Genomic DNA, 15353 nt, shown 5'->3' with positions numbered 1-15353 from the left:
GATCCCTTTACTTGTTAATCAAGCTATCATATGATTTGGAGACTTATAGATCAACCATCAAGTATATCCCCAAGTTTAACTTCACCCTTGCTTGTCATTGATCATACAATTTCATCACGGGATCACACACTTGCTTGCTTTTCTTTCTTGTGAGCCATATAATACACATTTAACTTAAGAGACAATATCATATCATAAATATGAGAATAAAACGCTGCTCACAATCTTAAACAAACAAGTTAGTCCTTTAATCCGTTTGTCATTCAATTCACCAAAACCCACTTAGGGGCCTAGATGCACTTTCAGTGGCGTGGTGTGGCAGCTGCGTGTGTGCGCGGGTATAGGGCAGTCCCTGGTCGCGGCACTGCCGCGACGGCGCGCGGGGTCCTGGTGTCCCAGGCCCCCAGCGGCCGATGGCGAGGGCGAGCGGCGGCGGCTCGAAGGCCGGACAAGGGTGCCAAAAAGGACAAGAGAGGGAGGCGGTTGAGCTCATGGAGGGCGAAGATGAAGAAGAACGGCGTCGGCGGCGGACGGCAACGGCGCTCCCGCTGTCAGCGGTGGACGGCGGCTCTAGCTTCCCTCGGGCATCCTCCTCTTTCTTCCCTTCTTCTCTTCCTCCTCTCCTCCTTCTCCTCCTTTCTCTCTTTCCCCCTTCTCCTCCTTCCCTCTTCTTCCCTTCCTTCCTTTCCCTCTCCTCTCTCGGGTGGCAGCGATGGGGAGGAGCCCCAGTGGCTAGCATGGCGAGGAAGGGCTTCGGGTGGCACTATTTATAGCGGCGAGGTGCGGGTTAGGGTTTCGAAGGGGTACGGCGGCGTGCTAGGGTTTGCGGGGCGGCGACGTGGACAGCCGGGATGCAGCGGCACGCGGTGCGGGTGGCGTGGCGCACATCCGAAGCTGCCAGTGCAAAAGCTAAAGACGCAGGCAAGGTCGCGGGTGCGGGAGTGGGTGCTAGCGTGGACGGCGAGGCTCGCGGCCGTCCCATCTGGCGCGCACGCGCGACGCGCGTGAGGGGTACGGCCGGAGGAAGAAAAAAGAGGAACAGGGGTTCCTGACGGGTAGGTCTGGCGTGGCAGCGAGAGAGAAAGAGAGGGAGAGTGGGGTGTGAGCGGCGTGCGGGCTGGGCTAGCGACGCGACCTGCTGGGCTGGCTGGTCGGGTCACTGGGCTACGCGTGTGAGGTGGCAAAGCAGGCTAGGCCAGCTAGGCCGAGGCGAGAGCGGGTGAGGGCGAAGGTCTGCGGCTGGCCTGGTAGTTAGATAGGTTAGGTAGGTTTTGTTTTTATTTAGATTTAGGTTTAGATTTATATTTAGTTTGAATTTTGAATTAGATTCAAAATTCAAACACACACTCAAACATGAGATTCAAATAGAAATCCAAAAAGATCCAAATCAAACCACACAAGTTTTGAAATGGAATTTTGGATGAGAAGAGAATTTGACCATCATCTATAAACAAGCACACAATTCAAACAAAAATTTTAAATTTTTAGAAATTTCACTCAAATAAATATTACAAATTTTTGGAATATTACAATGAGAGAGGCCCTGATTGCAATTAAATATAGAAAGAAAAGGTAATAATTAATACATTGCCTTTAGAGATCTGATTATTTGAAAATGAATGATAATATAGCAATTCCGGGGCTCATAACCTGTGAGAAATCAACAGGAAAGGGCTGGGTGTTACAGTAATAGGAAGTTAAGAGCCACTGAGGCTACATAGTCAAATACTTGTTCAGTAATATAGATCAGTAAGACAAAAACACTACCACGTGAAATATTTCATTTGTAAGTTATGACTCATGAAACGAATCCCTCTATACTTGTAGCTGAGTTCAGCTAGGGCTACACTCTGAACACCTTAAAAATCAGCAACATGTACTAGTTAGATAGTATTTAATACATTCATTGTTTGTCATACCCACCATTGGATATGAACCAACAAAACCTGACCAATGCAAAGGTGCAAAAGATCAATATAAAATTAGGGCATGATTGGATTGCCTATCTAGAGCTATCCAGCTAATTTTAGCTCGACCCAGCAAATTTCCAACTAGCCAGCTAACAACTATTCAGCGAGCTGCCTCCTCCCAGCTAATCTTAGCTAACCATTATCTCTAATTGATCCAAAGAGGACCTTAGACGTCCACCCCTTGGAACTCGCAAGTTTATATTGAACGGTATCGATGGATTAGCTATTATTCATTGAACTTGTGTTCATCACATACAAGAGATACTCTCGAAGTCATAAACATTCGTTGCGAAACTAAGAGTCTGTTTGTTTCAGCTAGCAAAAATTCTAGAAAGCGAACTGTAGATCTTGGATTGTGGAAAGCTAGATTTTTTAAAAGTGAAAGTTGAAAAGCCACTAAGCCAGTAATTATTTCGCAACATGATTGTGGATTGTGGCATCTTCCTTTCTTTCTCACTTACATATGATCATATTATCTTCTTCCTCCCATCTCCCTTTATTTCTTCCTACATTCACGTAAGTTGGCTATGGCTAGGCATCCATTGTCCCTTCTCTCCTTATGGTCTTAGCCCAATACACGTGCAAAAATAAATTATCCATGTTCTTTTATTTGTTCCCCTTTATTTCTCCTCCTTTCAGTTGCACGTACGAGGAGTCCGACTTAGATGTGAGTGCTCTCGTCAACAATGACGCGGTCTGAGTGCTTGATAAAGTGAAGTTACATGTGTTGTTGTGCACAATCTGAGAAGTGGATTGCTAATTGTGAGAATCTAAGAATATATCGTACTGCAAAACTTCAAGAGTCACAATCTATTACGATTCGAAATACCGTAACATTTCATCATAAATTTACAAATATTGGTCTTTCGGGACAAACGATATAGTTTTTGGGTTACGAATACCTGTTATTGCAAGCTGCTCAGATTAGCCAGCCGAGAGAAGAGAAACTGTGAAGTTCCCATCCTAGAAAGTACATTTACCAGTGATTTTCATATCGGCACCACAAAACCGGAATTCGCCAACGTGTCACCAGGAAGGCAGGAAACCAGAGACCGCGCCAAGTTGGCAACCGCCAGAGGTCAAGGACGTGCCGGACTGCGCCGAGGCGGCAGAACTTGCCTCGCAGTCGAAGGATCCGGAAGGGAAAAGCCAGAGCGAATCACAGCACGGCTTCCCCGCTTCCCGTGCCGCGAATGGGCTTCCGCTTCGCCCGCCTCGCCGCCCGCGCCGCGGCCTCCCGCCGGGGCCCGCCCCCCGCCGCTTCCTCCGCCCACCTCGCGCTCGCCTCGACGGCGGCGGAGCCACGCTGCTGGCCCCACTGGCTCGTCCCCGCCCGCGGCCACGTGGGCCACTCGCACCACCACGGCGGAGAGGGCGGGGGCGAGGCCTCCGAGCGGATCTTCCGGCTGGGCCTCGCCGCCGAGGTCGCCCTCACCGCGGGGAAGGCCGTCACGGGATACCTCTCCGGCAGCACCGCCATCGTGGCCGACGCCGCCCACTCCCTCTCCGACATCGTACGTGTGTGAAAATGGTTGTCCGCAATGCTGCTTGATTTGTGCGGTGGCGCTAATCGTGCGGGGTTTTGGGGGTGCGCAGGTGCTTAGCGGGGTGGCTCTACTGTCGTACAGGGCGGCCAAGGCTCCCAAGGACAAGGAGCATCCCTATGGTCAGTCTCGATCTCTCCCTGTTCCATTCCTCGATCCTCATACATATGCAGTCTCGATCTGGCTATATCAGGGTGGCAGTATTGATTAAGCTAAATGACACGGATTGTCGTGAGAAGCATTGCTTCGTATATAAACGAGGTCTCACGATCCATTGCTGACTGACAAGATTGTTGAACCATGGCATTTGGGCATTACCTCTTTGATTTCAATAGGGGCTCGGTTTTACATTGATTTCACATGAAGGTTCTGCTTCCTGTTTGTGCGTGTTAGGCTTTTAGCGTGTGCATTGCAATACATGTTCATGTCTATATGCTACCTACCATATGCTAGAAATATACGAAAGTGCAATCATGTACTAGTTCACATGTTTGGACTACCTTTCCGAAAGGTGCAGTGGTGCAGTGCAACTGGTTATCATAACCATCCTTAAGGCTTAGCAACATATCATGGGACTAAATCCTGGAAACTATGAAATAAAATCTTGTAACCTGTGCTTAGTGTGGCTCCTGGTAGCTACATGATACTTGGGCAAGCTATTAGAATGTGCTGCCACTGTAATTGAAAACTAGACAAGCCAATATCCAAGGTTGATTATGTTGCTGTGTCTTATACTTCTAAGCTCACATCCATAAGATGTTGAAAGTTGTATTTCTTACTTACCTTTTGTCTTAGGACATGGAAAGTTCGAGAGTTTAGGAGCTCTTGGGATTTCAAGTATGTTGTTGGTTACTTCAGGTGGGATTGCCTGGCATGCTTTTGAAGTTCTTCAGGTCTATTACTTCTCATTGACAAAATTTGTTAGAGTTGAATTGTATTTTTGTTCATGATGTGGCATAAGCTATGTGCTCTAAATGGTCCTGTAAAGCTTATTGCTTCATTAAAATTGTGAATATAGACAAGACTCGGTTTTGATTCTTCAATAAGAAATCTTGTACACTCTGAAAATTAAAAAGAATGATATGGCATTTCTTACATAATCTGAGCCTTTTTGTACATGTCAGTCAATACTTCATACAATGATGTCTTAGTTTTCGGAGATTGAAAGGCCTTTCATTCAGTTTACCATGATACATCATTTTCTATTGGACTAATCCAGGCTTTGTATGTTCTACTAATACAATAATACTGTATCTATATAAATATTGTTTGTTTGGCTCAGTTTCTTGTTTTTGACAGTGATGAATTTATGTTATTAGTACATGATTATGTGTGTAATTCATGTGTTATGTATGTTTATTCAGGGTGTAATGTCCTCTTCTCCTGATATTATTGGCAACACGTTGCATGCCCATCACGACCATGGCAACGGTGGGCATCATCATGGAATAGATCTGGAACACCCAGTGCTTGCATTGAGCGTGACAACTTTGGCAATAGCTGTCAAAGAAGGGTAAGTGGGAGCTTTGCTTAACATAATAGTTTTATTGATCTAGTTTCTTTATCAAATTCCATGTTGCAGTCAGAATTGTCGTAACTAACTTCCTCGCATACAAAATAATTATATTATAAGAATTGAGGAATTGTTAGATTATCATATGGTTTTGTTTTTTTAGTTGTATTGGAAACGTCATGTAGCATATTTCCTGTAGTTTCTGATAAGAAGCATTGTTAACTTCATTAGTTCATTGATAGCAGATGTGTAACTTGAAACTTTTTGTATGTGTGAATACATAGCATCTTAAAGGGAACAGGTATTTTTACTCTCAGCAGCGTTTTCTTTTGATCATTCTAGCTGCATTAATTTATTTGTATGGTTAATTATCATGTGATATCTTGCATAATAAGATCCTCAAGTGGGAATGTGTGTTTGACTTCGTTGGAATTACAGGCTCTATTGGATCGCAAAAAGAGCTGGGGACAAGGAAGGGAGTGGGCTGATGAAAGCTAATGCATGGCACCATCGTGCGGATGCTATTTCATCTGTTGTTGCCCTAGTTGGGGTAGGTAAGAGCTTCAACAAATTCTTGTCCTTCCATTTTACAAGAAGGCAAGTTAGAGTCATGCTTCTAGAATATAAATGGTAGGCTCTCTGTTGTCATGAGTCTTAAGCAAAAAAATGGTGTCTGTGTATGGTGCAATCATTGAAATAAGCTGTTCCTATATTTTAATTACATTTTTCAGGTGCATTGTTGTGTTAGTGCATTCTTTTTGTTAGTAGTTACGACAAAGTTTGTTCTGTGAATTTCACTTCAGCACAATATGGGCTTATTACTTTCTTCTGCTGGTGAGAAACTGAAGGGAGAAAGATGTCTATTTTTATTTCTACTAAGCTTTATCATTTTCTGTTGAACTTCTACAGGTGGCTCTATTCTTGGATTGCCTCTTCTTGATCCACTAGCTGGACTTATTGTCGCAGGCATGATTCTTAAAGCTGGTATTCAGACTGGATATGAGAGGTAACTGTATTGCTATGATGTCAAGCTGGATCTTTGTTCAATTTAAGCGAATTATAATGAGACTGTAGTCCCCAGTCAAACATGATATTATTCTCTTGTCATGGAATCACTTCCTTATTGTGAAAATCTGCCTGCTTCCTAATCAGGGCACTTTTCAGATGTTTCACTGCAATTCGTACTCAAGAAGAGTTGTTTATACTACATCTGTTTTGCATTTATAAGTGCGATATCTTTTGTACCTCCATGAAATATCAGTACCAAGGTTTAGATTTCTGATGTACTATGGCAGGAAACATTTATGAATTTGAAGATGCAACATGCTCATCTGTCTGCAATGCGAGGATCATTGCTGTCCTAGTGTCCTGTCTCATTCAGCTGATATCATTTTTGTCACATTTAATCAACTAAGCATATTTTTTAAAAATTTAAACAGATTATATCCATTTATAGTTTAGTATACATGATGTTCCACCTTTATAGTTTGCATGCTGTTGCTTGATGGTGATGATTCTGCTGATTTCACTTGCAGTGTACTGGAATTAGTTGACGCTGCTGTTGATCCTTCACTCCTACAACCAATCAGGGAAACTATTTTGAAGGTTGATGGCGTGAAGGTACAGTGTCAGTTACTCCCTGAAATTCAATTTTTTAGTCAGTTTTGTATCTTTTGAACCTGCAGTGCCATGATTATCGAAGTTTTTGACATATTTCTAGGGATGCCATCGGTTGAGGGGAAGAAAAGCTGGGACCTCATTATATCTCGATGTGCATATTGAGGTATGCAGCAATGTGGTTTAATTTGTTGGCTTGTTGCTGTAGAACCATGGTGGTTTGCAGAGGGAATCACAATAGAAGTAGACAACTTTCTCAGTCTTATATAAATTCTTATATTTTACTTAATTGTAGGTATATCCTTTCTTGAGTGTCAGTGCAGCACATGATATCGGAGAAACTGTCCGCCATCTGATTCAAAAGGAGCACAATCAAGTTGCTGAAGTTTTCATACACATAGGTAGTCTACAGCAACTAAACCTGCTCTCTACACTGCTTCTACCATCCTTTCATTGCATGCATCATAGTCAGCATCTTCTACAATTTTTGAATTATTTAGAAATTTATGTGTTAACAATTATGTATTTGACTGGAAGTCTGGAATTGATTTCAGTGCATTTTAATGAACTGTAGGGAAGCTAGCGGCTAGCACTGTGCCATATTCCCTGATCTTGTTATCTAATTATCTAATATCCCTTGCTGTTATTGTACAACTGCGTTAAATCTGCAGCTGGAATGCTTCTAAAGTGCATGAATTGCAGATCCCTCATACTCGATGGGCCCCAACATGAACCTGAACAGGACTCTAAACAACTTCAATCTAAGAAATTCAGAAGCTATTCCACGGCAACAGAGTGCTGAAGCAATCGTGTCTGATATTATTTCCTCACATTTTTCAGAGGTAAGCCAACGAGTTCTAGATAATCTTGACTGTTTTCAACTCCAGTATTAGGGATTAATTGCTGTGGAAGTTAATAGGGATGTAGAGCGTGGAACTTGTTCTTTTGACTTGTGTGAGATTCTGGATTCTGCAAATGGATTTGTCAATAGAATCTAGGTGCACAAGAATATTACATGGAATCTATATAAGGGGAATTGCTATCAGCAATTAGTAATGTGTGCTGAACAAATCTCTTAATCCAAGCAGGCCCTTCAGAGTTTATTTTAGCCCCCAGGATGGGAATTCATGTGTACAACTACAACTCAAACCATTATTTGATGCAGAAAATGTCACTCGAACATCTAATGCTGCATTACGTGCAAGGGAGAGTGTTGCTCCAGGTCCAAGTTTCGATGTCTCCAGAAATTTTGATTTGGTAATTGACCCTTCTCATCCAAATACAAGCTGCAACTTTTAGGTTTTAACCTGGTCTGTGCCTCCACTTTGGAAGGGATGCAATGGAAATCGCAAAGCAAGCTGAAGAGGAGATAATGAGAGCTGATGCCAGCATAAGCCAAGTGAGTCTGCAGCTAAGATTGGGCCAACATATCAAGCAACTTCAGCTTGCATCAAGCAAGAACATCGCTAGCGACCTACATGGTGGAGCACAGTAACGTGCCAGTCAGCTAGGGTTATCTTTTTGCTAATTTTTCTAACATACAGTCATTCATGAGCTTCATTTTACTACTGAGGCAGTATAGGCTAGGACGGCCTGTGTACATTGTAATCATATAGACAGTGTTGAGAGATCCGGTGAATTTGTAATAATGCACAGAAGCAGCCTTGATCAACAGAGATGGCTACTGGGAAATATTTGTTGTTGGCTGTGTGCCACCACCTGCATTGTAAATAAACCGCATGATACAATACAAGTGTTTTACCTTCAAAAACAAAACAATACAAGTGCCTCGCTCATTGAGGTGTGATTTCCTTGGCTACTCGCGCCAAATGGAAAACAAATAAGTCTTGCCTTGTGAGTATCTGGAGCTTTTTCTTTCATTCAGCGTCTCGGGTGTCTCGGTGAACATAAGAAATGTCAGTCAGGGTCTTGAAGATGGGCAGTTTGTAATGCTAAATTGGTAAGAACCAATTGGCCTAATGACGCAGAGCGCTTACACTTGATCTTGATGAAGTTGCAGGTTAGTGGCTACAGATGAATGTGGTGAACCCTACTCATCGGTCCACCTCACCATAGCTCCCAAGTCAATCTGGTAGCTCGGTCATTATAAAATCATCAGCCTCTGATCCCCAAGGGCCGAGGGCTGTGCCTACTCTCAGCCATGAGTTCCTGGCTCCACCCCTGCTCTCAGCATCGATATGCAAAGAAAACAAAGGCTTAAGGACGAATCATGATATGCGTTGTCTAACCATGCAACTACAAAACCTCTACTCTCTACGCTCAAGGCATAGTACTCTAGTAGCTAGAGGCTCTCTCTCTCTTTCCCTTCAGGAGAAATTTGAAGGGATCGTGGAACGAGCCCTGCCAGACAATGCACGACCATTTTCTTATGCATGCAACGACATGTCTTGTACTGGTATTACTTATGAAGCCGCCGAAGCACTCGTCCTGCAAAAAGAAAGAAGTTCACAGATGAATGCGCCCAACAGAACGTCGATAGACAGATGTACCAAAAGATTAATCCCGGTAAAGCGCATAACCGAATTCGCCAATTTGGCATCTCCCCCTCCGTCTCTCCAGTACAAGTTGGACAGTTGGTTTTGCAAGCCTTGACGGGCACCACGACTCTATCAACGAAACAAAAAACTATGGGTCTCAGCACGAAAGGTGACCAATGCACTCTTCTTCAGGGCCCCTCCTGCATGGTAAACATCAGACGATGGTATGGTGCACCAGCAGCCAGCAACTGAAGACAGCTTTACTTGAAGTCCTTGTCTGGTTGCTCGAACATCGTTGCTTCCACATGGCAATGAACGCACACGAATCAGCTCACGGATGCGCTTCCGCATCCACACTGGACTCTGTGTCACCACCGGAAGCTGTAGGGACTGGATCTTTGGTGGCTTTGCGAGCTCGCTGAGAAGGCCGGCTCCTTGCCATGTTCTTTGGGTCACCCTTCCGCTTCCCGCTTCCAAGTAGTCCAAAAGCAACAGCTTCTAAAGCTCTCGCGGTGGGAGGCCTGTTTCTGGTTCCGTGCCTCCGGGGATTTGCCTCCAAAGCAGGCTCAGGTTGCTGGGCAACAGGTCCTCCAGTTGCCTCAGAAAGATCACGAGTCATGTTGCTGTTTGAAATGGAGGGAGCTTCATCAGCCTTCATGCCACTCTGATCTTCTGATGATGTGGTGCCAATACTTACGCTTTCCTTATCAACATGTGGTGTCTCCAGCTTATTCAAGTTAATCGGACCACTAACATGAGCTCTTTCTTTGGCATACTTTGTCTCATCAGCGGTGATCTTTGAGTGAATTTCAGCGACTGGGTCAGCCTTATGCTCAAATGACCTGTCCTCAATTAAGTTCTCCGTAACCATTCTCTCATTTTGCCCATCACTGGTAACAGAATTCGATACATCTGTTTTCTGCTTAGATGGCTTCTCCTTTGTAGAACAGCGTGCGATTGTTTTGGTCTGGAAAGCGTCACCAGCATCAACAGCAGCTGGTTTTGAAGTTGATAGTGGCTTGCTTTTCTCTTTCTCCAAACCACCACCTTTTGAGAATGAAAAGCTGCGCCGGCTGCTCTGTTCATTACTACAGGTACTTAATCTTCTCCGCTTTGACACTGGAGACAAATACTTGCGCTTTTCAGGTTTTGATTTGATGCCATAGATGCCTGTCAAATCAATTTTATCGCCACTGCCATTAGAAGAATGTCCATTAGCAGTCACCATGTTTCGCAATGAACCCACTGAAACCATTTCAATTTCCTTGACCTCAGTTGTAACTCGTCCATGATCTTCCTGGTCATCTGATAATCTATCACTGGCATCTTCCTCCTCGGAGGAACTGTAGCTCACCATATTAGATGCATGGTGTGAAAGGACAAAACTAATATTTGCATCTGCAGGTAAGTTCCTCAGCTCCCGCACATTGAAGGGTTCTTCCCCTTCGACTAAGCTAGTATCAATTATTGTGAACTTAGGAAGCTCCTGATATCCATCTAAAGGACTATCTTGGTTCAGTTTCATATCTGTGATACTGCCATTTTTCTCAGCAGTTAAACCATGGCCTACCCCATCAGCCTCCAACTCAAGAAGAACAGGATCTGCTGCCACCTTTTTCAGTACATCACTCACAGAATCAAAATAATGAGTGCCTTTAGTGAGTTTACTCCTCGAGAACTTCTTTATACCCGGCACGAGAAATACAAGGCAATTTTTAGTTGTGCTGACATCCTTTGGCTGCTCTGAGTGCCAGCCTTTTGCAAGCAAACGGGGCCAAACAGCTTCCCAGAAAATATCATTCGATCTTGTCTTACTTCTTCTGAAATCACCAGTTAAGAACTTAATTATATCTTCTGAAGCGAGTGACGAACAATCTTTGCCTGTCGGCAAATCACTATGAACAGAGAGAGCTTGATTGGGTTTAGATTGGTCCATAACAAATCCAGTCAAATCATGCTTCCCTTTACCAACCCCGACCGCCTCCACAAAAACTTCTCTCCCAACAATGGATTTCAGAGCGAAGACAAATTCCTTCAAAGATGTTTGACTGTCACTGAAAGATTTGAAAACCTGCACCATGTGGGAGCAATAGAAATCAAATGACAATGCATAATAGCGGAATGTCGACAAATATCTGAAGCATGAAGGTTAGTGATAATTCTGAGGAATTAAACTAGGAAAATAAATTGTGCTTGGGTAGTATAAAGTTGTAACTTTTAATTGAAAAAAGACAGTTGTATGCTTATCCTGGACTTTCACAAAAATGAGAGCGAAACCGAGAAATTACAATGGTCAAATACACGCCTGCAATGGCTTCATCTTTCACCGTCTGTTGTTATAGTCATAAGCATGTAAGTCCTTGGAAGTATAGTGAAGATATGAAGGCATTAAAATTTGCTATTGAGGACTAGACCAATCAAATATGCTTGGAAAACCTTCCGTATATTGATCACTATGAGATAAAGGGTGACTCTTGATTCTCAGCTCCGCTCGCCTCATCAGGCAAGGAGAGGTAAAGAAAGGGAGGAACCAGAAATCGAAAAATATAAAATGGTGCAAATCAAATGTGAAAGTGTTACTGGGAGAAATGAAAAATGCAAATATTTGCATTTTATAGAACAACAGGAATATTTAGGGTGTCATATACAACAAGAAAAACTACAGAGAAAAAAAAAATTGATACCGAAGGTCAGACTGACAAGATCGAGAGAATATTTTTAATCTTGAAATATCATGAGATAATTTCATATTCAACCATTTTACTGTCAAATTAATCAGTGAACAACAAAGAAAGGACAAAAGAATCAAACTTTTTTTACCCATACCAATGCAACATACCTCAATCAATGAATTGTGATCTTCTTTAGGGATTTTAGATTTCAGACGTGATATTAGCTCCTGCTGTCGCCATCCTTGAAAAATGCGTTCTCCAAGAATGCATTTTCTAGTTTTTGCCTTTCTACAGTCCGACCATCTTTTATACGCATCCCTTTTGTAGAACTTCCCATAGTAAAATGAAAGCACATCGCCAAGGGTCTTAGTACCCAGAAACCTGCTCAGCAGGTTGAGATTTTTGCCAAAAATGTAGAGCCCAAGAAGAAACAGCTCTGCCTCAAGATCAGTCCAAAGGGCAATGGGTGAATAAGGCAGCGGGTTTAATTGTTCGGTTCCTATCTGCTTCATCGTTGGATAATTGGTGACGCTCAAGCCTTCTTGAGTGGGGCAAGGAGCCATTTGATCATCATGAGCTTGATTAGCGTCACATTCAGTTTGAACTGCAGGCACCACTATATGTTGATCCTGGAATGTTGGATCACATTTGCTTGTGTTATTGTTGATTGGACAAGCTGAGGTCACCTGACTTTGCACATCTCCGCTGCTGCTGCCTCTTGTTGTGGATTCTGGAAAATTTTGCATTGGTAATTCCTCTTCCTTCTTATTGACTTCGCTTGGTGATGCCCACATAATTGGTAGAGCTAACCCAACCACAATAGGGTAACCATAGCCATGTAATGTGGAGCCGTTGAGTGAACCAGCCATGAGCTCGTGGCGCTCATCCTCTGTAAGCAGATTGGGGATTTCTGCCTGGTGCGCACTTCCGATGCATGGAGGTACTGGAGAGTCATCATATATCACATCCGAAGCAAGGGAAGCTTCTGAAGAAGGTTGGTGGTCGCCAGTGTCTTCAAGATTGGGGGACTCCGACTCCATCTATCATGATTGGAACCAAAAAAAAAAGCAATTGTGAAGAGTCATTAAAACAATACAAGAACATGTGTATCATCAGTATAATAACGAAGTTGGTCATGTATTTCGGATAAACCAGAAGCGTGCACATGAGAAATTTCTTCCTTTTTACAGAATTCTTATTAGCTTACATGCATCCCTATGGTGCATAATCACTGTAGAATTGAAATGTGTTATACGCAACAAGAAAGTAACCGATAGTGATAGGTTACTTACCTTTTTGCAGTGACAATGAGCAGACGAAGTAGAGATATAACAGTACCAGCATCACAACATGGGATGACTGATGCAACTATGCCTAACTAATCCTATTCAAGCATCTGTGATGACTAGAACCTCCCAGAATATCTCGAATACAAGATTAAGAGGGGGGATGTTAATGTTTTGAGGCTAGGAAATTGACTTTCCTGTCTAAAACGAATTAGTTGAAACCTTGCTGTGGCACAAACAGCACAATGCTATAAGATTTCCAGCCATGCAAGAGATGCTAGTAAAGGAACAAATACCACGGTAACTAGCATCATCGAAACGATCAGGTTCCTACAGAAAAATTGCATCACACACAAATACAGGCAACACTTGCACTTGCAGGCAGGAAATGAAGTCAATGCCTATCATGTATAAGCTTCATCAAAGAGGGGCCATCGGTGGACATAACTCGCGAGCATAAAATGCCTCGCGAAAGAACAAATAACTCGTCTTGATGGATTGAATCCACTCACAATCAGTGCAAACTATTTACCAGCATCAAGCACTGCACCATCATAACCAGAACCTATCAACCAACACGCTGCCCAACTCTCGCTGGCCATGTCTCCACAAGACTACATGACACCATACAGGCACAAACAGAGCCACCAGACCAAGCAAGTCAAGTAATTCCGCAGGCTCCGACCTCCGAGCCACAAATTGCATCCTGCGAATCTATCTCAGGTCAGGCACCACCCAATCCAACCCGCGACCACGCATCCCGTAGGCACCGTGGAAAAAAAGCAACCGACGACCAAACCCCGAACGGAGCAGGCAAGCAAAGGCTCGTGGCCGCGCCGACCAAATCCACGCCCGAGCCAGCAGCCAAGAACGCCCGCCCACGGGTACGAAGCACGGATACGAGCCTATCGAAACACCCCGGGGGCGCGTGATCACGGACGAAATCCCCATAGCCGGACCCAGGAGCACGTCCTCCGCAACCACCCCATCGCAAACAAGGAACCGCGCGACGCGCCACCAAACGAGAGCAGCGCGGTCCCCCCGAGCGAGAGCACGAACGAATGCGAGATTAGAGGGAGCAGGGCAGCCGGACAAACCTTCGGCTCCATGCAGACCGAGACGGTGGCGCCTCCCCCAGGCTCCGGCCACGCGGAGCCCTCCGGCCTCTTGGACGAGAAACGGACGCGCCCCCGGCCGGGAGCTAGAGAATCTAAACCAGACGGGAAGAGCGGCGAGATTCAGAGACGGTTTGCGGCAGGGAGGAACACGAAGCAGCGCGCGGCGGTGGAGGGTGAGGGGAGAGTACGGCGAGGGCGAGACCCGGCCGCAGGGCGGTGGTGGGTTGGAGTGTAGAGAGGGAGAGAGGAGGCGGAGACGGAGGTGGAGAGAGAGGGGGGGCTCGGGCTTTAAAGACAAGAGAAGAGAAGAAGAGAGAACGGGGTGACACCGGGGAGAGCGAGACAGAGAAATTGGTGGTGTGGTCTCACGGTAGACCGGCAGAAAAATGGGCCGGGCCGGTGTTGGGCCGGTAGGCACTAGGAACGTGCTCTTCTCAACAGAAACGGAAATGGAGAAATGCTAACGTCCTCTCGTTGGTCACACAATATTTTAATCCGAGCCCGATCCAACGCATGATCAGATCGGGTCGGGTCGGGTCAAATCCAACTTCTTCTCCGTATTTTTGGTTGGGTTTAGCGTGTGCCATTTTTACAATTTTTAGTCTAATCCCAACCAGCACATTGATCGGTGTGTGATAGATCCTCTCATATTCGTAAGGAATGAGAAAGATAGGCTCCTACTAGCATGAAGGTTAAGCTCGTTAGACCTTCGAATCAATTATTCTAATCATTTCAAGGTTTGGGACCCATAAGCTGCACTTGTCGGTGCTCACCATCAATTATTTTAAGATAAAAGGAAGAAGATTCAATACTATTTTAGATCCTCGAGCTGATTATGTTGATCGACACAAGGCTCGGGGGCTAAGCATGTATGCTTTACCTTCGGTGAGCATATCCAAGATACTGACGAGTTTTATATCTCAGCAACCAGAAACTGAAGATGATATCTGAGGAGATAAATTTATTGTACTTGATCGTAAAGAAATCCAATCAGCACTTCAAGGCTAGTCGTTGTTCAGCAATGAAGCGCTGAGAAAATGTAAAGAAAAGGGATCTTAATCTTGCAACTAAATCACAAGAAATCCAATCAGCACTTCAAGGCTGGTTGTTGTTCGGCAATGAAGCGCTGAGAAAA

At 44.3% G+C, this 15353-nt stretch overlaps 2 protein-coding genes across 2 annotated transcripts; one reads left to right on the top strand and one right to left on the bottom strand.

Moving 5' to 3' along the window:
* The first annotated feature begins 3079 nt into the window (after positions 1-3079).
* Positions 3080-8397, top strand: LOC117837911 (metal tolerance protein 2). Its single transcript, XM_034717720.2, has 12 exons — positions 3080-3484; positions 3567-3636; positions 4310-4407; positions 4879-5027; positions 5466-5581; positions 5937-6033; positions 6563-6647; positions 6748-6810; positions 6940-7045; positions 7347-7486; positions 7810-7901; positions 7977-8397. The coding sequence occupies exons 1-12, from the start codon at positions 3164-3166 to the stop codon at positions 8137-8139; spliced, it is 1500 nt and encodes a 499-aa protein (XP_034573611.1). The 5' UTR covers positions 3080-3163; the 3' UTR covers positions 8140-8397.
* A 724-nt stretch (positions 8398-9121) lies between these two features.
* Positions 9122-14525, bottom strand: LOC117837910 (uncharacterized). The gene is made up of 3 exons (XM_034717719.2): positions 14198-14525; positions 11982-12854; positions 9122-11213 (listed from the first exon to the last, which is right to left on the bottom strand). The coding sequence occupies exons 1-3, from the start codon at positions 14207-14209 to the stop codon at positions 9474-9476; spliced, it is 2625 nt and encodes an 874-aa protein (XP_034573610.1). The 5' UTR covers positions 14210-14525; the 3' UTR covers positions 9122-9473.
* Between the last annotated feature and the right edge of the window lie 828 nt (positions 14526-15353).

This window comes from Setaria viridis, chromosome 9 (assembly GCF_005286985.2).
Source record: "Setaria viridis chromosome 9, Setaria_viridis_v4.0, whole genome shotgun sequence".
Lineage (NCBI taxonomy): Eukaryota > Viridiplantae > Streptophyta > Magnoliopsida > Poales > Poaceae > Setaria > Setaria viridis.
Note: the sequence above shows the minus strand (reverse complement) of the source record. Positions and strands in the feature narration are given on the sequence as shown.